The following is a 25,594-nucleotide window of genomic DNA, read 5'->3' as shown; positions in this document are numbered from 1 at the left end:
TGTCAGAGGACAACTGATAGAAATTGGTTCTCTCCATCATCTTGGTGCTGGAATCCAACCACGTTTATTGGCAAGTTCCTTTATCCCCTCCCTGGTCCATTTTTTCAGGCTCTGCTTCCTTACGTTTCTGAGAGATGGTCCCTAAGTCCCTGAGAAGATGTTCTTACAAGTGACGGATGCCTGTCTAGCATCTGAAAGAACTATATTCTTTTCAAAGAGACAAAAAACTGTTCAAGCTATCTGATTTTCCCAGAGAACTGAGAGCAGGGAAATCTCATTTCAGCAGGCCAAATCAAGCCTCTTATTTGGTGTTAATTGTCCTGCCAATGGATGATGTGAGTGTGTGGTGCTGACGATGATGCTAACCTTAACCACAAAGCTCAGCTGACAAGGATGCCCTGTTGAGAGATGTGGAGACTGCGCAGGTGCACCATTTTCCTTAGTCAGGGGTTCCACCCAGAGTCCATGATAAATCAGCCTCTCTTTTCTGCATCAGCTGACATTGTGTGTTGACCTGTGATGGTTTCCTTTTCTCTTTACCGCTTCCATATTCCTAACCAGAATTCTACTGTACAGAGCAATTTTCTTATTTATTTGTTTTGCCTTATTTGTATTAGTAGGGATATGGGTATTTAAAAAACTTTACTTACTGTTACTATTTGTATGTATGCACATGGATATGCAAATGTGTCTGCAGTGTGCACATGGAGGTTAGAGGAACTTTGTGGCACAGATTTCCTCCTTCGACCTTCCCTTGGGTTCTGAAGATGATCTTAGGTCATCATACATCCTAAGGTAGCTTTGCCATTTGCCAAGGACCATGGATGTTTATTTTTAGCTAAATTCCAACACTGTCATTATTAATTTTGTTGCTTATATTATGCCTGCCTTGGACCCTGCTCACTCCATCAAGATGGCCGTCCAGGTCCTGCTAGTCTCTGACTGCCTTTTTACTTTCTAATATCAGCAGATGCTGCAGACCCATGAGTAATTTTTAGTATTTAGTCTTGGATTTGATGGTTTGTCCGGGAAGCCCCTATTCATTTTAGTTTAAGGTAGTATTTCAAGCCCATCATCTGGGTATGGGGTGTTTCCTGCTCTGGGGATATCACTGCTTGGAAGCCTGCTCAGTATGCAGAGCTAAGAAGTAGATGCATGAGCACACACAGTCACACAGCTGCAGTGTCTATTCTACACTAACCCGTCTGTATCAATGTAAATGTGTGCAGAGATGTTTTTGGACATCCAGTTATATCCCAGCACAGTAGGACTCCTTCTGACCTGAACCCATTCCTTATTTGCAATTGTCTCGGAATAAGTCCCACGTGCTAAGCACACCTCTGGAGCGCCAACATCTTTCTGTAACAGTGGAAACCCCTGTTCTCACTATTAAATTATACCGTATGATGTACTACCTACACACAAAATAGTTGCAGGATTGCTAGCCCATGCTTATACATGAAGCATTTTGGTAACTACAGTATAGAATATGCATTTGTGTTTAGATTTTTCAGTATGCAGCAAGGATCCTCTTTTCCCAGGCCAGGTACGTAGATGAGTTCCCGCTCTCTTTCCCACTGTGTCAGTTGCTTTTTGTTGTTGTTGCTATAACTCAGTAACAGACAAGAAACAACTTGAGAGAGGAAGGATTGGTTTATTTTGTCTTACAGTCTGAGGATATGTAGCTGAGAAGGTGTGGCAGCAGCAATGCAAGGCTTGGTGGCCACACCACATCTGCCATTAGGGAACAGAGAGGAGACAGGAAGTGGCGTCAGGCTCCCGGATGTCAGGGTCCATCCTCAGTGGCCCATTTCCTCCAGTTGAGCTGTACCTACTGAATAATACACAACATTCTAAAAACAGCTCCACCACCTAGGATCTACAGTTCAAGCGCATAAGCCTGAGGTGGCCATATCACACTCAGACCCGGAATTCACCCTGTCCAGTCTGATGGTGTTATGGATGTGTAACAGGTTTGCTTCTTTCTGCTGATTGCGCCAAACCTTGAGTGAAGCCTCCCTTATGAAGGAACTCTTACTCTGGAGTTAAAGGGCTGCATTTCAGTGTTCACATGCATAGGCAGGATTGGCTCCTGGTATGTCTTGAGAACAAGGCGAAGACATCATCAGGACAGAGCAGCCTACAAGCTATTTCGTGAGAACTCTTAGTGGGAGGCTGGTGAGATGGCTCTGGTTAAGAGCACTGGCTGCTCTTGCAGAGGACTTGGGCGTGGTGCTTAGCACCCACACAGTTTACAGTGGCCAGTGAGTCCACCTCCAGTGAACCCAATCCCCTCTCTGTCCTCCATGGGTATTTCATACATGATCTACAAACATGCAGGCAAAATTCTCACATACAGAAAATAAAATAAAATAAAATTCTTTTTGCTTTTTGTTTTTTAAAGAAAGAAAGCTTAGTTCCTTTTTTAGTAGTAACAAGAAGCTGACATGTGCTGAAGACAGAATGTCAGATGGTCTTAAGGTCCTAGCTGGACATTCCATGGACAGTTGCTAAAGAAATAACATTTAAAAGATGAAGTTGGTAGCTTCCCTGTACTGGCCCAGCAGGCTGTTCTTCAACAATGGTTTCTGACCTGAGGAATTAGTTGTCATTATTTTGTCCTTGTTTTTTTTCCCCATTTACAAGAACATGTAAGACTTTAGATTTCTTCATTCAGTAAACTTGGTGGTTTAGCATTTGTTTCTTATGTTAATCTTCTTAGCAGTGCTCAATTACCAATATCAATAATAATACCAATGCCAAAGCTGATACCAATACCAAAAGCAATACCAGTCCTCCCGTCAGAACACTACACTCTCTTGATTGGCCTTTACTTCCATAATTCTCTTTATTTCTCCTTCATTACCTAACTCCAAGGGTTTGTCTTGAACTCCCTTCTTCCCTTCCTGTTACTTCCTTACTATATTTATTACTTTTGTTGCTGTGACCCAGCACCCAATACGAAGCAACTTAAGGAGAGAAGGATCTATTCTGACTCATGGTTTGGCTGATGCAATCCATCAAGGCAGGAAGTCATTCCAGGGGGAGTGAAAAGCAGCTGATCACTGTGTCTACAGCCGGGAGCAGAGAGGGGACAGAACCCTGACTCCTCAGACTTTCTCTCTACCCCATTTTATTCATGCATGAGCCTCAAGTCTATGGAAGGGTGCTATCCATATTTAATTTAGCACAGACCCTCCTTAAACCTCTCTGGAAATGCCCTCACAGACCCCCACACCCAGAAGTGTGCCTCTTAGGTGATTTCAACTCTAGTCAAACTGGCAATGAGGATTAGCTCTCACACTTGGTAAGTTCCTTTAGTTTCATGGCTTTAACTATCACCCATGCAGTAATTATCCTCGAGTCTGTGTATCTAGCCCTGACTCCTAAGCTCCCAGTGATCTGTGTGGATGACACGGGAGGCTTTCTCGGCATCTCAGATGGTGTAAGTGCAGTAATGGCTGGTGGTTGGCTTGGGTAAACTTGATTCATGGTTGTTTCTTAGGAAAGGAAGGTAGAAGTCCTTCACTGAAGAGCTGCAGAAACACATTGCCTAGGACTGTCCATTTAAAAAGGCATAGATTTATGAGTGTCACCCTACATCCTAGAAATCAAAGGAGTATTGCTTATTTCATTGTTTTGGTTTTTTTTTTTTTTTTTTGATCTGAGGTTTTCCTATCTAGCCCTGACTGTCCTAGAACTTGCTATGTAGACAAGGCTGGCCTCAAACTCCAGACATCTGTTTGCCTCTGCCTCTAACCCTAAAGGCGTGTACTATTATGCCTAGCTGTTAATTAGCTAACTTGTGTGGGCATGTGTGGACATGGGAGGGTAACATGGGAGTCAGTTCTTTGCTTCCACCATATGGGTCCTGGGGATCGGAAGACCGTTTCAGACCTGATGGCAATCACCTATTGAACCATCTCATTGGCTTGTCACTGGAATTTCTATTGGAAAAGTATTGCTGCTATTATACAAATATAGGAAAAGCATTTATTAACTTCAGATTCCAGATTAATCTAAGTTAGAAACACACTTAAGTTATTATATTTTGCTTTTAGGGAAGCAACTATCTCAGGCCCTAACACCACTTGTACATTTAATGGTTCTGGTTAACGACAGCATATTTAGAACAGTGGAAGAGACACCATAGGCTTGGTTGTGCATTATGTAACACTGAACCATGTCAGGGAGAATTTCTTCCTGGCTCTCATGTCTTTTCAAAACCAATGATGCTTGTCAATGCAAATTTAGTTCCTTTCCTGTTTGCCTTGTGCTATATATGGCTACAGACAGAGTGTCTAGAAATCAACCAAAATGAAGTTTGTGGATTATTTTATAGAAAAAATTAAGGGAATGTAGCAATTTGTATTTTCTCTCATACTTCTACATTGATGTCATTTTCTCAAATTATGAAAGGATACCTGGATCTGATTCCATTTGTTTACATGATATTCATTGCAAACATCAGAGATTTCTCTTGTCTTCGTGATTATTTGCCTCCCAGGATTAGCAAAGTCATATTTTTAATAGTTTAAATTTCAAAGCTTTTCTTTTTACTTAAGTTACTTTGCATTGTAGTAATATTTTGATGTCTCTAGAGAAAGAGCTTTAAGTTATTTTAGGGACATAGAAGTGAAATGCATGACCCATATCCTAGGTCTGCACATGTAGAGTCACCCAGGTGACGAAGCAGTGTGTGTCAGGGAATGCTGTCGGTGAAGAGTTATTGACATTCTAGGGCTTGAAGGAACCCCCAGCTCAGGGTTCCCGTGGGAGGCTGACTGTTCCTTCTATACATTCATACTGCCATTCTTATGCTCCAGGGAGAAAAAGTGGTGGTGGTGGTGGTGGTGTGTGTGTGTGTGTGTGTCTGCCTCCCTCCATGCTGAATCCTTAGCCTAAAGCCTAAAGCCAGGACTGGCTAACAATGGTAGCTACTCCTCTTGTACATATGTTGGTGTGTCAATAACTTTCTTAATATTAAGAATAATATCTGAGTACGCATGTGTTTATACAACATGTGGCACACATGTGGCACAGGAACACTAGTTTCCACGCAGGTAAGATATCTCCCTATTCTATATGCTTCCCTCTCCCGCCTTGCCCATCCTCATCTGGGATTGCTATCTACACAGTGTTGGATCCTCTGTATTGTTAGTGAGAATGTGTAGTCTGCTTTCCAGATTGGTTTGGTAACCTAGACCCAATCTGGGAAAACAAAACATACCAGAAGCTGCTGATGGTGAGATAGCAGCAAGTCTGGTGTAGTTAGAAGGAACATGTAAATAAAAGGCCCAGTCCTAAACGGCATTCTTTTTAAATGCTTGGTTAGCGGCAGTTCCCGTAACTTCTGAGAGTTCGCTTGGGTTAATTGGTTATTTTTTAACTTTATAGGGGTCATATTGTTCTCTTCAGCATAGCATTAGAGGGACCCACACAGACTTACTTATGAATGCCTTGACAGTATTCAAGTACTCTCTGGTTTCTATATAAGGCAAAGTGCCCATTGAATTAATCATTTTTAGATTAAGGTAATTAGCCAGAGATTTAGCATTGCATATAAGGAGTTCCCAGAGTTAATGTGATCTTTCAAAATTATTCCAGAGTGTAATAAAGAGAAAATTAGATTGTAATGTCAATGGCTTATAATTATTAGACATGTGGGAAATAGATTTAATTGGATCAAATTTGGTTGAAGACTTAGCAATATGAGCATTTGTTTAGTATATACATACATTTAAAAGTTTTCCAAGAATTAATGTGACAAATATTTTATCTTTTGGAGAGTGTGTGTGTGTGTGTGTGTGATCATGTGCGTGTGTGTGTGTGTGTGTGTGTGTGTGTGTGCGTGCTGATTTATGCATGTGAAGGTTTTGGGAGTCAGTTCTCTCCTTTCACTGTGGATTCCAGGAATCGAACTCAGGTCTTCAGGCTTGTATGGAAATCACTTTTACCCTCCTGAGACATCTTGTTAGTCCTCCATATATATATTATATATAATCTATAATCTATCTATATATATATATACACACACACATACACATATATATGTATGTATACATGTACATGCATACATATACACACACATATATGTGCTTTGAACATGTGCAGACCTAGGATATGGGTCATGCCTTTCACTTCTATGTTCCTAAAATAACTTAAAGTTCTTTCTCCAGAGACATCAAAATATTACTACAATGCAAACTATCTTAAGTAAAAAGAAAAGCTTTGAAATTTACTATTAAAAATATGACTTTGCTAATCCTGGGTGGCAAATAATCACTAAGACAAGAGAAATCTCTGATGTTTGCAATGAATATCATGTAAACAAATGGAATATATATATATGTATATATATATACTGACCTAGGACTCAGCAAGTAGGCGAGGGCAGGCCCTCAAGCTCTAGAGGTCCTCCTGTCTTTGTCTCCCCAGCACTAGGACTATAAATGAACGCCACCATACTTGTTTGCTTGTTTATTTTGTCCCATGAGTTCTGGGGATCCAACTCAGGTCCTCACTGGGCTATCACCCCATCCCTGTTTTAGACCCCTTTTAAGTTAAATATGAATCTTCCATCTTTCTGTACTTTGAACAGCTGAACTATTAATTTGTTTGGAATTGTTTTCCTGCTCCAGGGAAAGGAAGAATCTGTTTCAATACCTGAAGACAGATGTATAAATTTGATAGTGAACATATTTGGCAAAACTATCTGAGTATGTGATCATAAGCCGGACTGACAGATGAACCCTGCTCATCTTCTGGGAATTGGTGCCTGTGCTGGGCTCAGCACAGGGATCCGCACAGGACCTGGGCAGAGCCGAGGTGTTTCATCAGCTCAGAGTAATTGTAGCCACCTGGGGATGTTCTGAGCACCGTGCCCGTTGTAATTAGCAACTCCTTCTGTGACTAGGTCCTTCCTGAAGTTAGGCTGGCTGGAATTTTTGAAAATTATCATAGCTGAACAGTAAAATACTATTCAACCCAGGGTGCTGAATCTGCCATCACTTTCTGGGATCTGGAGTTTCTGTAAGCTTTGATTGTTGTTCTATCTGCATGCATAAAAATTGTATCGATGAGATTATGTCATCTATATTTCACAATGTAGCCGAAGAGAGGGGAGCGAGTGAATTTGAGATCATTGAATGAGCATGGAATATATGCTAATGTATAGAGTATGCACACTATTCACCTCCACATAACACAATAAAGACCTCAATTAGATGACTACAAACACATGCTGGCTCTTTCCGCTGGTGGACGGTTTTATCTGATGTGGCTAGCAGGCCGAATGGCGCACTAAGAAACCTGGGAGGAGAATCGAGGGGTGTCTGTCACTATTTGTTTGGCTCCTGAGGTGTGAGGAGGCTCATCATGATTAGAACAGTGTTAACCACGGGGCTGGTGAAAGGGCTCACGGGGTAAAGGCACTTGCCACCAACTCTGACGACCTGAGTTCAATTCCTGGGACCTTATGTGGCAGAATGAGAGACCCATTCCCAATAGGTGACCTCTGACATTAACACTGTGCCTACTGTGGCACAGTGCATCTCTGCCCCGGAATAAATAAATGAGATGTAATAAAAATAAAACATAGACCAGCGCTGACTTTATAGGGTACTTTATAGTAATAAGTGTGGATGCAATTGAAGGCATTTTATAGTTAAAGTTGTAAACTTTTAGAAAATAAGTGGTTGCCCTATGAAGATATCATGAAAAGTGAAGGGGGCGAGGTTTGGCTAGAGCATGATTTGTGCTAAACAACCAACCAACCAAACAACCTCATCCTAATTATTGTCTAATTGAAGTGTTCTATTTCCAAAGTATCACCAATGGGTTGTAGATGAGTATGCTTACTAGGAAAATAAAAAGAAAGACACAGCCCAATAATTATAACAGGAGAAGGGTATATTACATTAATGGAGGATGCACAGGAAATTCCCTAGAAGAACGATACAGAATTTCTGAGGGGAAGAATTCTAGCCAGTTGACTGCACAGCCTGTGAGAGGGTAGTGAGCGAGGCCATTGCGTGCTGGGTGTGGCCAGAGAATGTGAGCTCAAACCTCAGGTCCAAGGCTGTGACCTTCACTGAAGGCAGTGGCAGCCTCTGGAGACTCTTGCACTGGGAAGCTGGGGACTTGGGCTGTACTGCCTGAAGAATCATTCAGAAATGGCTGGTTTATAGAGGAAAGGCACCAAATGCAGGAACTAAGCTGTTCTGGAGGTGGAGTGAGAGGAATTGTGACGTCCTACTGTGAGCAAGAGGGAGCTATGGACCCATCACTGAGTTTTTGTGGTGACCATTCAGCAGTGCTTGAAAATGTGCAATTTTCAAATTTTCAAAGGCTTTGAAAAAAGTGCAAGTTATCTTTGATTACCAAGTGAGACACAATAAAATTTTATGTTACAGTGACTTGGTGAAGGCTTAGATACAAACGGATCTTTCTTTCTGTCTTTCTTTCTTTCTTTCTTTCTTTCTTTCTTTCTTTCTTTCTTTCTGTCTGTCTTTTTTTAAGATTTATTTTATTTATATGAGTACACTGTAGCTGTCTTCAGACACACCAGAAGAGAGCATCAGATCCTATTACAGATGGTTGTGAGCCACCACTGGTTGCTAGGAATTGAACTTAGAATCTTTGGAAGAGCAGTCAGTATTCTTAATCACTGAGCCACCCCATGATTACAAATAGATTTTTCTGAATCTTCATTTTAGGATGAAGAAGTAGACACAACAGATAGAAACTTGGTTGGCAGTGACAAAATTATGTTTGATAGCAGTAGGTTGGATAAACTTGTCTAAGAGGATGTTCAGGTTAAGAAGTGAACAGGGAGTGGAGTGGGATCCTAGAGAGGGCATGCTGACCTTTGTGGGTCCAGAGGAAGAGGAGGAGGAGTTAGCAAAGGAAACAGAACGATCACAAAGTGCATCAGAGACAACATATTGCTGGATTACGGAAGATTGTTTAGCTATATTTTCCTTTAGATTTTTCCCTTTGATAGCATAGAAGATCATGAGATAAAAACACAGCTTCATGTTGTAGTATTCTGAAATGCTAATATTTGATCTGCTGTAGCTTAATTTTCTGGTCTCAAAGATCACAATGATACTAAAATTATAGATTTAACATATCAGATATGTTGTAGATATACTGTACTCTTTAAGAAAGACTCAACTTTGGGGTTGAGCTGACTCGGTGGTTAAGGGCACAGTCCGCTCCTGCAGAGGAACTGAGTCCGGATCCCAGCACTCACACCAGGCAGCTCACAAGTGCTGTCCTGGAGCTCCAAGGGATTAACAGCCTCTGTGAACTCTTGTGGGCATTTGTACTCATGTGTGCACACACTCACAGATGAGCGCACGCATTATAGACACATAATAAAAAGCCCAATCACTCTTTACAAACAAATATCCAACTGTAGAGGTAAATATGTGTGTTATCTATGACAGTTATTGAGAACACGGGCATTATTTATCTCCTATACTGTTTCATGGACCACACCATGTGGATTGACTTGCTTAATATTCAGTTAGCCTGTTCCCCTGCTTTCTCATCTGCTCCTGTCTTTATAAGTAAAGTATGTTTCTTGTTAATGGTATGCAGTGGAAGTGTCGGTCTGTTATTCATTCTTTTGGCTTTTTTTTTGTGCTTAAAAATGTCATTTCATTTCTTGTTTCTAATAACATTAATGGAACTAATTAAAATTTTAAAGTTATTTATTCATTTATTGGTTGATTGTGTGTGTGTGTGTGTGTGTGTACATGCACACATGTGATGTGTGTGCTATGGTAGTCACATGCAGTTGGTTCTCTCCTTCTCCATGTGGTCTCCAGAGCTCAGGCTGCCAGGTTTGTGTAGCAAGTGCCCTTACCAGCAAAGCCATCTCTCTGGGCCTCCATTTCCTCCTTCACAAGATGCTTTCTCAGGTCTACTCTGCTGTGTCTAGGTTGCTAAGCCCGTGTAACAAATTCCTCATTTCAGATTTCTGTTTTATTGCTTCTAGAATTTTCATTTGTTTCTTTTTGAAGTTTCAATTTATGGTCTAGATCTTTCCATATAACTTGAGTTTTGTTTGATAGACCCATCCCTATGCCACCAAGCTGTTTAATGTTTTAATAACAGTTACAGTAAAAACCTTATTGCCCATCTCAGCATCACTGGCCATCTCTGGTTTGCTCTTGTTTTTTTTTTTTTTTTTTCCCCTAACAATAGGCCCAAATTCCCACCTTGTTGGAATTGTTTTGTAGTGTTTCTTGTGTAGAGGTGACCTTTTATAACATGCTGTTAGGTGTAGGAACTGAAAGCAGATAATACTTTTCCTCAGAAGAAAGTGCCCCTGCCTCTATTAGATGAGTGCCAGGAAAGGAGCTGGTGGTCGTGTAGCCCGTGACAGCCTCAGGACAGGCTGGAGGCAGCTTCACCTGCCATCGCTACACCAGTGCTCCCAAACATCACGAGAGTAAAATTAGGACTTCTCTCAGGGCTTGGAAGCTAGTCCCAAGGAGATTTAGAAGTGTCTCTTGACAGTTGGTCCAACTGTTAGCAGTTTATGCCACTGGAGAATCTATTACCTGGCCCCACCTCCAACCTTCCTCGCCACTGGCTTCTGTTTCTTTGCCTTGCTCTCAGCTGCTGTTCCACTTCTGTGTGCCCAAAGACGGCTCCAGGTGCAGAGGAGTGTGTTGATAGTGTGGACTTTATTACATCCTTGTCTTCTCTACAATGCCAGCCCATCCTCTGGCTAACTCGCCACGGAAGGTTTGTCATCCCGGGCATGCAAGTCTTAGATTTCTTTTCTCTTAGAGCCTGTGCTCTCTAGAATTTAGGTCATCTCTAGAATTTAGATTTCTTTGAAGCTAAAGCTACTTTGCATGCTTTTAAAAAATGCCTCTCAGCTCTCCTTGTTTCGGCAAATGTGACTGACTCCCACAGTGTTCCCTCGAAGCAGGAGTGAGCCCGTGTCTTACAGTTTTCTTAGGAGTCTTGAAATGTCTGCCCCCAGTCTTGACTTCCTGCTATAAAGTCTTTCCTTTTCATGTGTCTCTTTCCAGTCATGGACCCTGAACATTTCTATGACAAATGGCTTTATCTCTTAAGTTTAGGGACAGTTCCTAGAATGAAATATCCCCCGATAGAGGTTCTTTCCGTAGTCACTTAGAAGCCTCACAGTCAGCAGCAGAGCAGGCTCCGTGGAGTGTGTGCTCACTGTGGAGTGTGTGCTCACCGTGGAGTGTGTGCTCACCGTGGAGTGTGTGCTCACCGTGGAGTGTGTGCTCACCGTGGAGTGGGTGCTCACCGTGGAGTGTGTGCTCACCGTGGAGTGGGTGCTCACCGTGGAGTGTGTGCTCACCGTGGAGTGTGTGCTCATCGTGGAGTGTGTGCTCACCGTGGAGTGTGTGCTCACCGTGGAGTGTGTGCTCACCGTGGAGTGGGTGCTCACTGTGGAGTGTGTGCTCACCGTGGAGTGTGTGCTCACCGTGGAGTGTGTGCTCACCGTGGAGTGGGTGCTCACTGTGGAGTGTGTGCTCACCGTGGAGTGTGTGCTCACCGTGGAGTGTGTGCTCACTGTGGAGTGTGTGCTCACCGTGGAGTGTGTGCTCACCGTGGAGTGTGTGCTCACTGTGGAGTGTGTGCTCACTGTGGAGTGTGTGCTCACTGTGGAGTGTGTGCTCACCGTGGAGTGTGTGCTCACCGTGGAGTGTGTGCTCACCGTGGAGTGTGTGCTCACCGTGGCACTGGCTTCAGCTGTCCTTTACTCCATTGAAAATAGTGATGTTGGGGTAAGGAATGGCGATGATGACAACCGTTACTCTTCTTCTCCGCGTGGTTAACAGGGATCAAATCCTGTGCCTTAGTGACCCGGTGTGGTTAACAGGGATCAAGCCTTATGTCCCAGACAGATTACAGATTCTTTGCCATTGAGCTTCACACTTTTTTTCTTTTTTTAGTATAGTCTCATTGTTTAGACAGATCTGGCTGTCCCGGAACTCACTATGTAGGTTAGGCTGGCCTCAGACTCACAGAGACCCACCTGCTGCTACCTCTAGAATGCTGGGAGTAAAGGCTTATGCCACCATGCCCAGATCCTTGAATGGTTTTTAAAAATCTCTTTGGGACAATTGATACTTGGCTATGCCTATTATATTGATTCCTAGGTATATATTTTTTTTTGTGTCTTTAAACTTTTCAATCCTTTATTTTTTAAAAAAGGTGGACATTGATTAGATATTTGGCAAGAGACTTTGTTTCCTCTTTGATGCTGGGTAATGTTTGCAAAGTAACAAAGTTTCCTCAAAGATTTTCGAAATCCCTTAAATACATACCACAAGGAAAGTAGAGTTAACACCTGGTGTACGTTGGCCTACATTTGGCAAATGGTTAACTTTAGTTATTTGTTTCCCTAAACAGACAGGCATTTTGGAAAGTATTGCAAACTGAACTCTTAGCAAGTGTAAGGAGTTTTTACAGGAGGTGAGCGCTCGTCGGATTGTGAGAATTCGCTCTGCTTGCTCCCTCGGGTCCTTAGGCTGACTTTGCTTTTCTTGGTCCAGGGTTGAAAAGGTGGCAAGTGCCAGTTAGCAGCCCGTGGGAGCAGCCCCGGGTGTGCAGCCGCACTGTGCAATTAGTTCACTAAGCAACTCTTTAGGTTAGCTTAGTAGACTTATTCCAGCCTATCGATCTATCTATCTATCATTTCTGTCATCTATCATTTGTTAATCTTTCATCTATTCACCGATCACATATTATCTATCATCTATTTCTATTGTCTGTCTACTTTGATCTGTCTTCTATGTTTATATTATCATCTGTGTCATTTATCAGTTACTTAGCATCTAGCTATCTCTATTTACCACCCGTGCACCCCTCTATCATTTCCCTCCCTCCCTCCCTCCCTCCCCAGTGCTGGAGTAACAGCAGTGTGCTGCCACATCCAGCTCATCAGGCATGTTTCTAAATGGGATTTTCAATAACATCACAGCTAAATGCAAAATAAGTAAAACCCAATCAACTGGGATGGGGACTTTCCAGAGCTCTGATCTGGGAGAGGTGTTGGCCATGTGCTCCTGCTGATCAATATTATGACTCTGGATAATGGGAGACATCAGTAAACAAGAGTTCTGAAATTTTTATCACTTTCCCTTGACCTTTGACAGAAACAGTATTAGCAAGAGAACGATGTGAAGCATTTGCACACTGAGTCTGAAGGAGCGCACACCAGGGCTGCAGAGAAAGCAGCTCCCACTCAGACCTGGTGGACCAGGGCTGGGCCATGCAGGTGAACAGGCTCAGCAGGTTTGGCATGCAGCCTGCAACTGAGACCCCAAATAAACAGGCATCACTAACTGTTTGTGGGGATGAATCTTCTTGTAGGAGACCAGAGGGAAACAGCAGTCAGGAGAGGCTGGTAAGGACATGGCTGGGGGAGGGAGCAGGAAGGTCAGTAAGTAACAGCAACACAGAGCTGGGACCAGGGAGGAGCTGGGTCTGGGGACTTAGCGCACACACTGTAGTTTAGTATGCGATGCCTTGCACAGGTTCACACGTCCCACCCAAGAACTAGAAAGGGACAAAATTCCTAACACACTGGGAACCAGGGTAGCAGAATGAATCAGGAAGAGACAGGGTAATTCTGACCAAGTCCTTATTTCTGTCAATGAGTAAAAGACATCAAAGAGAGTAGATGGGGATGGATAAATGATTGGGAGGCAGGAGGGAGGGAGGCAAGGAGAGAGGGAGGGAGGGGAGGAGAGGAGAGAGAGAGGGAGGGGAGAAGGGAGGGAAGAGGAAGGGAGGAAGAGAGGCAGATCAGTAGTTTAAGGCCTATATGACAAATTTGAGGTAAATGTAGGAAACATAAGAATCTGTCTCAAAACAAAAGCAAAAATATAATTTTCCAAAAATAAAATTGCTTTATATGATCTTAGATGATTTACCAATTCAGACATATCCTTTCATTTTTCAGATACTTTTATTGGTCTGTTAGAAAATGACAATGCAGCTATTTAGTTAGTATCACTGGGCTGGATACAATTAAGATTAGTCTTCAATTTAGATGGTTAATCATGAACTCTTAGAGACTATCCAAATGCCAAGCTGAAAATAACCATGGAGAACATAACCAGTATTCACACAAATGCCATGATAGTTTTTCAAATTTATTCTGAATTTTTATATTCAGAATAAAGTTACAAAATTATTTCATAACTGTATATATTTATTTCCCTAAATTACTAAAGTAAAATAATGTAGACAAGAACTTTAAAATCATTTCTTTATATAGCTTTTAAACTACCAATGAGTATGTGGCAAGATGTGTACACATGGAAAACTTGTCGGCTGACATAGTACATGCTGACCTCGTTACTAGGTAACACTGAGAGTTCCTAAAGTGACAGGGAATTAGCGATTGCAAACCAAGTAAGTACAATGCACTCGTGTGGCAATAAGTACTTGGAAAGAAGAAATCAGAGGGCATCAGAGAACTACGAGCGCCCTAGCGACTGTCAACTGAGCTGTCTGGAAGGAAGTAGAGTTGTGTTCAGGAGGTGGAAGATTCTGAGGAAGGGACTGTCAGAGGCACCTGGGCCTGCCCTGCACCTGGGCGGAGCTTCCTTCACACCTAACCTGTTAAGCCCTAAGAGCAATCGAACATGCTATAGGGCCTTACTGTCTTCTATGGACTATGTAAGCCCCAGCCTGTCTCAGATGGCATGATTTGTGTATTAAGTCCAGGTTTTTATGCAATGATATGAGCTAAGCAAATAAAGAGATCTTTAGATCAACTTACTCTTGTAGTAAATGATATCAACCTAAAAGAATTGCTTACTCTTTACTCCAACCAACATTTACTGTACAAGTAGAAGCTGCGTTGTTCATGGGCACTGTTTCAGCAACTGGAGAGTGGCGGGATTCTTCCTCAAACATAGACCATTTCTTAGGGAAAAGGCTGCCGTGCATGTGTGTGTGTGTGTTTGTGTGTTTGTGTCTGTGTGTCTGTGTGTGTGTGTGTCCCTCAGGACTAACCTCTAAGAAGCAGTGAGCTTAGGTAGTTGCTCCCAGGCCCCTCCTAATGCCGCCCTGGCTGCTCCGCCCCTCCTCCTCTCCCCCTCCTCTTCCTCACTTTTATCCTTTTCTCCCCTCCTCGTTCATTCGTTCTTTCTTCCTCTTCCTTCTCTTTCTTCTTTCTTTTTTTTTAATTTATTGATATATTTATTTACATTTCAAATGATTTCCCCTTTTCTGGATCCCCACTCCCCGAAAGTCCAATCAGCCCCTTCCCTCCCCCTGTTTTCCCACCCAACCCTTCCCACTTCCCTGTTCTGATTTTGCTCTATACTGCTTCGCTGAGTCTTTCCAGAACAAGGGGCCACTCCTCCGTTCTTCTTGTACCTCATTTGATGTGTGGATTATGTTTTGTGTATTCCAATTTTCTAGGTTAATATCCACTTATTAGTGAGTGCATACCATGGTTCATCTTTTGAGTCTGGGTTACCTCACTTAGTATGATGTTCTCCAGCTCCATCCATTTGCCTAAGAATTTCATGAATTCATTGTTTCTAATGGCTGAATAGAACTCCATTGTGTAGATATACCACATTTTTTGCATCCACTCTTCTGTTGAGGGATACCTGGGTTCTTTCCAGCATCTGGCAATTATAAATAGGGCTGCTATGAACATAGTAGAGCATGTATCCTTATTACATGGTAGGGAATCCTCTGGGTATATGCCCAGGAGTGGTATAGCAGGATCTTCTGGAAGTGAGGTGACCAGTTTTCGGAGGAACTGCCAGACTGCTTTCCAGAGTGGTTGTACCAATTTGCAACCCCACCAGCAGTGGAGGAGTGTTCCTCTTTCTTCACATCCTCTCCAACACCTGCTGTCTCCTGAATTTTTAATCTTAGCCATTCTGACTGGTGTAAGGTGAAATCTCAGGGTTGTTTAGATTTGCATTTCCCTAATGACTAATGAAGTTGAGCATTTTTAAGATGTTTCTCCGCCATCCGAAGTTCTTCAGGTGAGAATTCTTTGTTCAACTCTGTACCCCATTTTTTAATAGGGTTGTTTGGTTTTCTGGAGTCTAACTTCTTGAGTTCTTTATATATATTGGATATTAGCCCTCTATCTGATGTAGGATTGGTAAAGATCTTTTCCCAATTTGTTGGTTGCCGATTTGTCCTTTTGATGGTGTCCTTTGCCATACAGAAACTTTGTAATTTTATGAGGTCCCATTTGTCAATTCTTGATCTTAAAGCATATGCTATTGGTGTTCTGTTCAGAAACTTTCTCCCTGTACCGATGTCCTCAAGGGTGGAAACTGGGGAAGACCCTTCTCTTGTTTCAACCCTCCGTCTCCTTTGTTCCCCATGGCTCTTCTCACAGTGCCTCACCGTGTAGCCCAGGCTGGACCTCACAGTCTTCTTCCCTCAGCCTCCTCCTCGAGTGTTGCTGGTGTTCCAGACCACACTTAGTCATGTGACTTCTAACGTGATTTAGGCAAATTAGCCAAGCTCCAGCTTCTTCAGCTAGTGATGCCGATGGTAGTGATACCTGAGGAGCGAGTGATTATTTTGATGATGGAAAGAAGCGCAGCAAGTGGAAGTCAGCGTAGCACTTCCTGTGCGTAGCACTTCCTGTGCAGCAAGGCACAATAGGTGATAGCTGTTTTTATGTGAAATGGCTGCCTTTTTCTTTTCATTTTTTGGGCGTACTCATTATTTTCATTATTTGGGTCAACTTCACATAAACTAGAAGAGGGAGCCTTATTTGAGAAAATGCCTCCGTCAGGATGGGCTGGAGGCAAGCCCGTAGAGCGATTTCTTGAGTAATGATCGATTTGGGAGGCCCAGCCCACCGTGGAAGATGGCATCCCTGAGAAAGGTGGCCCTGGAGATGTGAGAGAGAAGCTAGCGGGCCGAGAAGCAGCATTTCTTCATGCTGTTTGCCTTAGTTTCTGCCTCCAGGTTCCTGCCCTGACTTCCCCCAAGTGATGGACTGTAATAGGGAAATAAAAGCCAAATAAACCCTTTGTCCTCCAAGTCTCTTTTGGTCATGGTATTTCTAATACAAATAGGAAGCACATTAGTATAACGGGGGACCTCACCCCTAAACCGTAAGTGCTGCCACTGATTGCTGTTGCCACCGCTGCTGCAGCCACTGCCCAGGAGAGAGGCAAACCGTGGGGCAGGGTGCAGTCAGGCCCTGAAGAGGTAGCACACGACCCCCTGAGCTCTGCCTGATGTTTGCCTGTGGGACTCCCGCTGCATCTGTTCCCATCAGCCGCTGGCTGAAGGCCCTTGGTTATCCTAGGTTCCTGTCTGCAAGTGTAGCAGTGTCAGGACTTAGCCAGCTACTTTTGACTTATACTTTTCTCCTAGTTGAATTACTTTGGTTAATACATCTGGACTATGGTCAAGGCCATGGAAATCTCAAATGTATTTTGCCAAGGCAGACCTGGCCTTTGTGCAGAGTGAGGTACAGGGTTGAGAACTATGTAGGCAAACACAAAATGGAGTCAGAAGACGATGGCATTGCCTTAGTGATTTCAGGGTAATGGATCCCGTCCAGTTTTCCCACTGGGAACTATCGATTTCTTTCCCTTTGCTTTGCTTTTGAAGGTGAAGCCAGTGGTCCACAGCAGGATCAACGTGTCCGCCCGCTTCAGGAAGTCGCTGCACGAGCCCTGCACCATCTTGTAAGTCGGAGGGCAGAATGAATCGGCTGTGTACTTCCTTGGGGTTTGGAATTTGGATGTCGTGAGCATGACTGTTTCATATATGTTCTTCTTTTCTTTTCCCCTCACAGCTTGATTGCAAATGGAGACCTCATAAGCCCAGCTTCTCGCCTCCTCATCCCCAAAAAGGCTTTGAATCAGTGGGATCACGTGCTACAAATGGTCACAGAAAAAATAACTCTTCGGAGTGGGGCTGTCCACAGGTGTGTTGTGACATTTTCCCACCAGGGGATGGTTTGGGAATCCTGGAAGATGTTCCCAAAGGCTCTGGAGTCACGGATCCCTAGATTGACGTTTGGTTGATTCCGCTAAGCTTAAGGCGCTTCTGTTTCCTTATATGAAAATTATGATACATAATGAGACCTCAACGGGGCTTTTCCAACAGTCCTCGGCATGCTGGAACACATCAGGAAGCGTCACCTGTCCTTGCACTTTTAGTGTGGAGTCATAAGTAAGCGCCATACTACTTTAAGGGAGAAGGACATCTTAACCCGCACAGGCTCTTCATTCATAGTTAACTTTCTTTTCCCCAAAGAGGCAGGACTGTTCATTCAGAGGTCCCAACTGTCTGTCTCAGACAGATGCTAGGAAGGACAGGTGAGCTTACGGAGGAGACAGGTGAGATAGGCGAGATTATCTAAATTAAAGCCAAAAGCATTTCAATGAAATGAAATGGACATCTAAAAACTATGGTATATAGCCTGTGAAATTGTCTCAAATGTTTTATATTTACTTGTTTACATGTGGGTGTTGGGTTGGGGCATGTGCTACATGTAGAGGTCAGAGGACAACTTTTGGAAGTCACTTTCTCCTTCTACCATGTGGGTCTTAGGGTTCAAACTCAAGTTGTCAGGCTTGGTGGCAAGTACCTCTAGTCACTGAGCAATCCACCTGGCCTTGAAATTATCTCTTTATCAGCTAAAGGATAAATAACATAGAGCAGTATGAGAGACATAGATGTAAGAACACATTGAGAGTACATACATAGTGCATACATGCAGGGATACACAAATACACGCCCATACGTCTCAAATTCCAAGCAGTTCCCTCAGTGCCTGTCTCTTCTTTATCCTTCCTGATGCACTGCACAGTGAACACACACACACACACACACACACACACACAGCGCAGCCATGGCTTACAGTAACTTCCTGAATGACTGTACCCCCTCCCTTTAGTTGAATCCATGTTTATCTTATAGTTGTATCATCACTGAAAATTGAAGTCTAAACTGTTTTAATTGAAAGTAGTGCTTAAGGTATGACAAAAATTCAAGTAGGATGAGAGTTAAATCTAAAGTATTTCTCTCACCTCTGATCCACCATCCCTTTCCTGAGTAGCCTTTATAGCATAGAAATTGGAACCAGAAAAATGCTGTGCATGTCCAAGTATGCATACTGTCAGCATTTCCTCTCCCTCCTCCCTCCCTTTCTTCCTTCTTTCTCTCCTTCCTTTCTTTCTTGTGTGTAGTGCGTGTACAGTGTGGTGTGTGTGTGCATGTGTGTGTGCATGTGCATGTGACACATGACCTGTGTGTGTGTAAGGAGGTCAGAGAAGGATGTTGTGCATTGCGCCTTACCGTTCTCCTCTTCAGTTCTTTGAGCCCAGAGCTAGGCTAGCTGCTAGCCGCAGCAATCCTCCTGTCTCTACCCAAGTCCTCAGAGTTAGGTTATAGGTACCCACAAGACGTGCTGTCAGAGGCAGAGACAGGAGGGGCTATGGGGCTGGCTGGCTGTCAGTCACCTTAGCACCTGATTCAGTGAGAGACCTGTCTCAAGGGAGTAAGACGGAGAATGTTAGAGCAGCATACCAACATGGCTCCCTCGGACCTCCCGTCGTGTGTGCAGATGGCAGGGTACCACCTCGCATGCTCACACCACACACATATATGGTGCTCACACACATATATGGTGCTCACACACAGACGTGCTTTCATCGGTTCTTGATTTTTATTTATTTGATACACAGGATTGTCTGTTGATTTTGTGTGTGTGTGTTCTAGGTAGTTTATATTCATTTTACATTTTAAACGAATCAACTCAGTGTTCTTATGAATTAAATATTCTCTTTCAGTAGATCTGGCACATGAGACGCAGAGAGGAAAGGTAGATGTCCAAGAATGAGCTGACACTGGTAGCATGGCTGGCTGGGAACCCGAGCAGGCCGGCTGAGCTGGGCCGCTCAGCTCCAAAGCTGCTCTCTCAGCTCACGGCCTGTGCTCACACCCCACTCTGTCCCGTCCGGCACAGTCCTTACACAACCGCACTATGGGTTCTCAGCCACGCTTTGTGTTTAGAGAAGTTGGCCTCTTTCGTGTGAAAGTTTCAAATGTGTTTGCGTTTTATTTGTTTTATATATAAATACCTTGAGTTTTCAGGCTTTCTCTGTGTTCACTAATTTTATCGACAGCCCCAATCTTCCTGTCTCTGGGACTATAAAAATAATTTTATGTTGTTTCATCTTATGTTTTTTAACTTTTATTTAGACCTTAGTTACTTTTTGGTTTCTTTTAGTTTTAGTAGGGAGTCAACATCACTAATTATGCATAGTTTTTAAAGAAAATATTGGTTTATCTTTTAATATCTACATAAATGCTGACTGCCCAAACAAATAATATAAACTGTGTATATAAACTATACAGTTTCTTGCCTAAGTGTATCTTCTCATAAACACGAACAAACTCTTAGGTAGAAATAAGTAGATATGAAAGCACTAATAGAAATAAAAATACATGTTTCCCATACACTTGAATATTTAGAGAAATTAAATTTTTGATTTCTTGACATAGGCTTGCCTTTATACCTTTGGCTGGCCTGGAACTTACACTGTAGCCTCACACTCTTGGCAATCCTCCTGTCTCTCTTGAGTGCTACGATCTCAGGTGTGAGTTAACACATCCAACTGAGGAGCTTAATTATTAATCAGTGGTAGACCTGGCGCTGCTCACTTGGGACAGCCCACTTTCCCCTAATAGAGCACTGAGAAGTCTTTGTGTTACGCATCAGTATATTGATTTAATATCAATATGTCCTAGTGTTATTCGTCAGTATATTCATTTAATAGTAGGATGTCAGTATGCCTTTCTGTTGTGCAGCCGTATATTAATTTACCAATAGCAACCAGAGAGCCCGGCTCAGCTCCCTTTTCATGATTCTTGTGCTTTGAGGCAACAGAAGGAAACAGGTCAATAAGGCTACATTCAGAAACGTAATGAGTCACAGGTTGGAATGCACTCAGTAGCCTTATCTACCTGCAGGCTAAACCAGTCAGCCCTTGGCTGGGAGGTCCCGGAGTCCACGACTACACTGCCTTTTAATTTCTGGTGTAACAGTAACTGCTGATTTGAATCTCTTTTGGAGGAAGGAGGGTGAGGAGCGTGTGGCGGTCTGGCTCTTGGTCAATGGTCTCAGCCCAGGTGATTTTGCTTCCAGGAGACACACATCTGTGTCTGGGTCCATTGTTGGTGAGCACAACTGGGCATGCGAACAACTCCATCCAGAGTCGGGCAGTGGACACCCTACAGTAGACAGGGGAAAGGGTGGGGGCTGTCAGACACCCTATGATGGACAGGACAGCTTCCATATACAGGACTGGCTACAGCGCTTTTGCATGTGATTGGTGGTCTCAGTGCAGCAGGACAAGGAATCTGGTTTGTGTTGCTCTTTATTCAGACGTAGAAATGCTACATTATAAAGAGATGTTAGCATCTGTATGCTGACTAGTTCTACTACTTTTCAGGCCTTTTGTGGCTATTTTCAGTGTTCTTGGCTCTTCTGATACGGCTAAGCTGATATCAATGGATCTTTTATTTTTCCTTCTTTGAGAGAAGGTCTGTAGTCCCGGCTAGCCATCCTGGAACTCACTCTGTAGCCTAGGCTAGCCTTGAACTCATGATGTTCCTGCTCGCCCCCCCCCGCCCCGCTCTCTTAGCATTAGAAGGATTTTTATTATTGTTATTCACTTTACTATGTAATATAAGACATTTGAAAATTTATGTTGAAACCTTACAACTACACGTTTGTTTATAATCTTAAAAATTGCATTATCGTCATAGTCTAGTTTTCTAATGGCCTACTCTCCTCTATTAAAAAAATCTGTAGCTAATTTAAACCATCTAGTAAAAAAAAAATCAGTGTTCTTCTAATAAGTGACGTATTAATTGCAGTTACAGCAGCAGTTTTACAGTAAAGGAGGCTCTCTGAAGCTCATGGCTCCGGGAGGATCGTGTTCACTCTCCTGCTTAGGCACAGCTTAAAAAAGGAACAGAGGCATGCATGCTATGCAGTTCTGCGTCATTAGTGCTGGCTTGCTCCTGCCCCGCTTCCCTCTCACCTCCCTTTTCTGACCCACTTCTGTGTGTTTGGCTGTAGCACCTTGGCCAGAGGCGATCCTTAACCGAGACCGGGGCAGGACGCTTACCGGCTTATGAGTATCCCAAGAAAATCAACATCAACAGTGTGATAAAAACATGGCTCAGCCACTCTTCCACGGAAGCCAAGCTTGAGCGGAATGCCGTGTCCTGGGGCTGGTGAGGTGGAGGTGCTCGCCTAAGCCTGAAGCCCCAAGTGTCATTCCCGGAAGGAGAGGACCACGTCTTGAAGGCTGCCTTTTCCATCCGTACATACCTGCCCTGCTCCCAAATAATCACAAATGAGAACAAATACATTCTGAATAAATTTCTTTTCTTTTTTTTTTTTCTTCTAAAATCTTCCCTATGCTACCAGAAGGGGTCTCTGTGGTGCCAGGCACCTGTTTAGCAAAGATCATGCCCAGATCTCCAGTATGAAGGAGATTCCTGTCCAATCTACGGACTTCAGAAGCAGTAATGGGAAGAGTAACTGATGAGCCCTGTGGAGGAGGAGGAGCGCCTTTACTCAGCTATGATTCTAAGCAGCTCTCTAGATGCTGCGGAGGCTCTAACTGCTGGCACGGTGTTTCAACAGGTTATATACGCTAGAAGGAAAACTGGTTGAGAGCGGAGCAGAACTGGAGAACGGGCAGTTCTACGTGGCCGTTGGCAGAGATAAGTTTAAGAGACTACCATACAGTGAGTTGCTTTTTGACAAGTCAGCAATGAGAAGGCCTTATGGGTAAGTCCTCGCCTTTGCTCACACTGTCACTGCTTAGTTACTGTTTGCAGTAGCATGGGGAGGGACATTGGTGTAAAGGAGGAGGGGGAGCAAGAGTGGGCAGCGGGGGAGGCGGGGCCACTATCTCATGTGATCCTTTATATTTGGAACATGTAAACATAAGTGGGTAATGATGCTAGGTAAGATGGTCCACGTGATATTCCCATCACAGAGGTGGAGGCAGGAGGATCAGGAGGATCAGGAGGTTAAGGTCATCCTCAGCTATAGAGTGAGTTCAAGGCTAGCCTCTCCCCCAAATCAAACAATACAAGTATTTTCTGTAGCTAACAGTCTCATTAATCAGTTAGAAAGAACAGTCATGGCCGAAAATTGTTGTATAAAACATGCTGATAGGATTTGTGAGAGACTCAGCACCTTGTATTGCACCAAGTTTAAACTAAATACAAAGCTCCATTCTTGTGAAGAAAATGACGGACCACGAGTTCTCTGTGTAAATCTCACAGGCAGTTTTAGGGTCTAACAGTGCAGTCAGAACAAGTGAGTTTTCAGTTAGTCTGGCTAGAAATTTATAATAGCTTACTCTATCTATCTATCTATCTATCTATCTATCTATCTATCTATCTATAGACCAGGGTCTTTTGTAGCCCAGAATGGTCTCTAATTAGTTACGTATCCCAGGCTGTCCTTGAACTCCTGCCCTTTCTGCTCTCACCCCTGACTTCAGGGATGACAGGTATTCATCCTAGAAGGAAAGCCTCATCTGGCTTACACCCCATCCATCTCGTTTAAAAACCATAAAATACGAAAGTAATGCAATTGTACTTGCAAAGATAGGGAGGCTGAGTACCAGACTATGTGTGTGAGTTTGTGTGTGTACTCACACATGGTAAGTTAAGGTCAGTGTCTTTGACCCACAAATTAATAGGAGCATACTGGTGTCCTCTTCCGAGGACATGCTCACACATGGTAAGTTACGGTCAGTGTCAGTGACAGAGGTTAATGTCAAGTGTCTTTATTGGTTGCTCTTTTCTTTATTCTTTGAGACAAGGTCTCTCACTTAAACCCACAGCTTGCTGATTCAGTTTAAGGCAGCTTGTTTTAGGGATTCTTTATGTCTGCCTCTTGAGCCCTGAGATTATAAACCAGTCTGTGTGACCCCCCACTATTTCCGTGGGTACTGGAAACCCAACTGTAGTCTTCACGTATCGCAAGTACGTTATCCACTGAGATGTCTGCTCAGCAAGGCCTGAACCTCAGTCACACATGACGTATTATGATTTTCTTCCCTAGGAAATACCCTTTGTGAGGGTGTCATGAATAGTCTAGCATCCGTGCTACAGAGACTTGAGCTGTGACACTGACGCCAGTGGCAGATACTTGGGATCCATCTCTGTTGTTACGTACTGAGTTCAGGGCCTCTTGGCACTTGAAATTGCCTTTTAATGGCTGTCCTCTGCAGAGGACACCAGTGTGTTCCTATTAATTTGTATCATGTGAGGCTAATGGAGGTTTTACTTAGGCTTCTAGAGAGTAACAATGGAATTTCAGGGGTGTTGGGACTATGCAAGAGTCCAGGCCTTCATGAACGTTAGAGTTCTTTGCCAGCAGACTGGTTGTTGATTACCCAGTGCATGAAATCCAATCCTTTAACAGCTCATGTTTAACAGTGCTGGTTAGCACGCTGGGAGCAGCACCGGGTACTTGGTGGCAATGTAAAAACTGAGACTCACTGGCCTCTCTCATACACATTAATAAGGTTCACCATTATAGACATGTTTTCCTATTTTTGGAGACATAATTCAAGATGAATTTTTTTTCCTAATGACATAAACATCTGAAAGTTATGAAAAGAGTATCTTCCTCTTCCTCCTCTTCCTCCTCTTCCTCCTCTTCCTCCTCTTCCTCCTCTTCCTCCTCTTCCTCCTCTTCCTCCTCTTCCTCCTCTTCCTCCTCTTCCTCCTCTTCCTCTTTTTCCTTTTTGGTGATAATTGACCAGTTTAAAAACTCTCTCAATATAAATGCCTGGATTTTCCTTTCTTTTCCATCCCAAGTGTACACTTTATTTTTACATTATTTATGGTCAATATAATAATTATTATTGTTTTTGAGGCAGAGTCATCTTGTGCAACCTTGGCCAGCCTTGAACTCTTGATACCCGAGATTATTTCCTTAGGGGTAGGATTAATAGATAGGTGTCACCATGCCCAACAGATTCATTATTTTTCATTTAATCTGGCATGATTGTCCCTTAGTTTAAGAAATGTTTCTTTTTATTTTATCTATAAATAGAAAGTTTGGAAATTTGAATTAAATTCTGAAAAAAATTTGTGTTAAAAGTTTATAAGCATCAAGTCAGGTCATATTCAGGAAACTATTAGAAATAATTTAGAATAGAATTTTGAGCTTTTATGGCACTAACTTCAAGGGCCAGTGGACAGGGTGGGATAGCAGATTAGAATGATTGCCATGTGTCATGCATTATTTGTGAGCAATATTCAGATGTGCAAATTGCAATTTGTTTCCACAGTCAGAAAGCTTCTTCCCTCCCTCCCATGGTTGGATCGAGGAAGTCTAAAGGGAGCGTAAGTATCAGCAGCTTTCCTCATTAGTGTTCTGTCTCTCCGTAGAGCCATCCTTTGGGTTTCAATTAAATTCAGAGGAATAAGTCTTAGCTACTAGTGGCATATAAGCAACTATCTGAAACATTGTGAGAGCTTCAATGTCACAACCGAAGTCCTAAACAAGACCTAATGCTTTTAGGTTTTTTTG

At 43.1% G+C, this 25,594-nt stretch overlaps 1 protein-coding gene across 1 annotated transcript in view; it reads left to right on the top strand.

Moving 5' to 3' along the window:
- Dcdc2 (doublecortin domain containing 2) overlaps positions 1–25,594 on the top strand; it is a 150,816-nt gene that overhangs the window by 25,376 nt on the left and 99,846 nt on the right. Inside the window, exons 3-6 of the mRNA XM_052156997.1 lie at positions 17,620–17,696; positions 17,807–17,938; positions 22,679–22,825; positions 25,353–25,407. Of these exons, the coding sequence (XP_052012957.1) occupies positions 17,620–17,696; positions 17,807–17,938; positions 22,679–22,825; positions 25,353–25,407 (411 nt within the window). The remainder of the gene's footprint in view (positions 1–17,619; positions 17,697–17,806; positions 17,939–22,678; positions 22,826–25,352; positions 25,408–25,594) is intronic.

This window comes from Apodemus sylvaticus, chromosome 14, assembly GCF_947179515.1.
Source record: "Apodemus sylvaticus chromosome 14, mApoSyl1.1, whole genome shotgun sequence".
NCBI classification, from domain to species: Eukaryota; Metazoa; Chordata; class Mammalia; order Rodentia; family Muridae; genus Apodemus; species Apodemus sylvaticus.
This window is presented reverse-complemented; position numbering and strand designations above follow the sequence as displayed.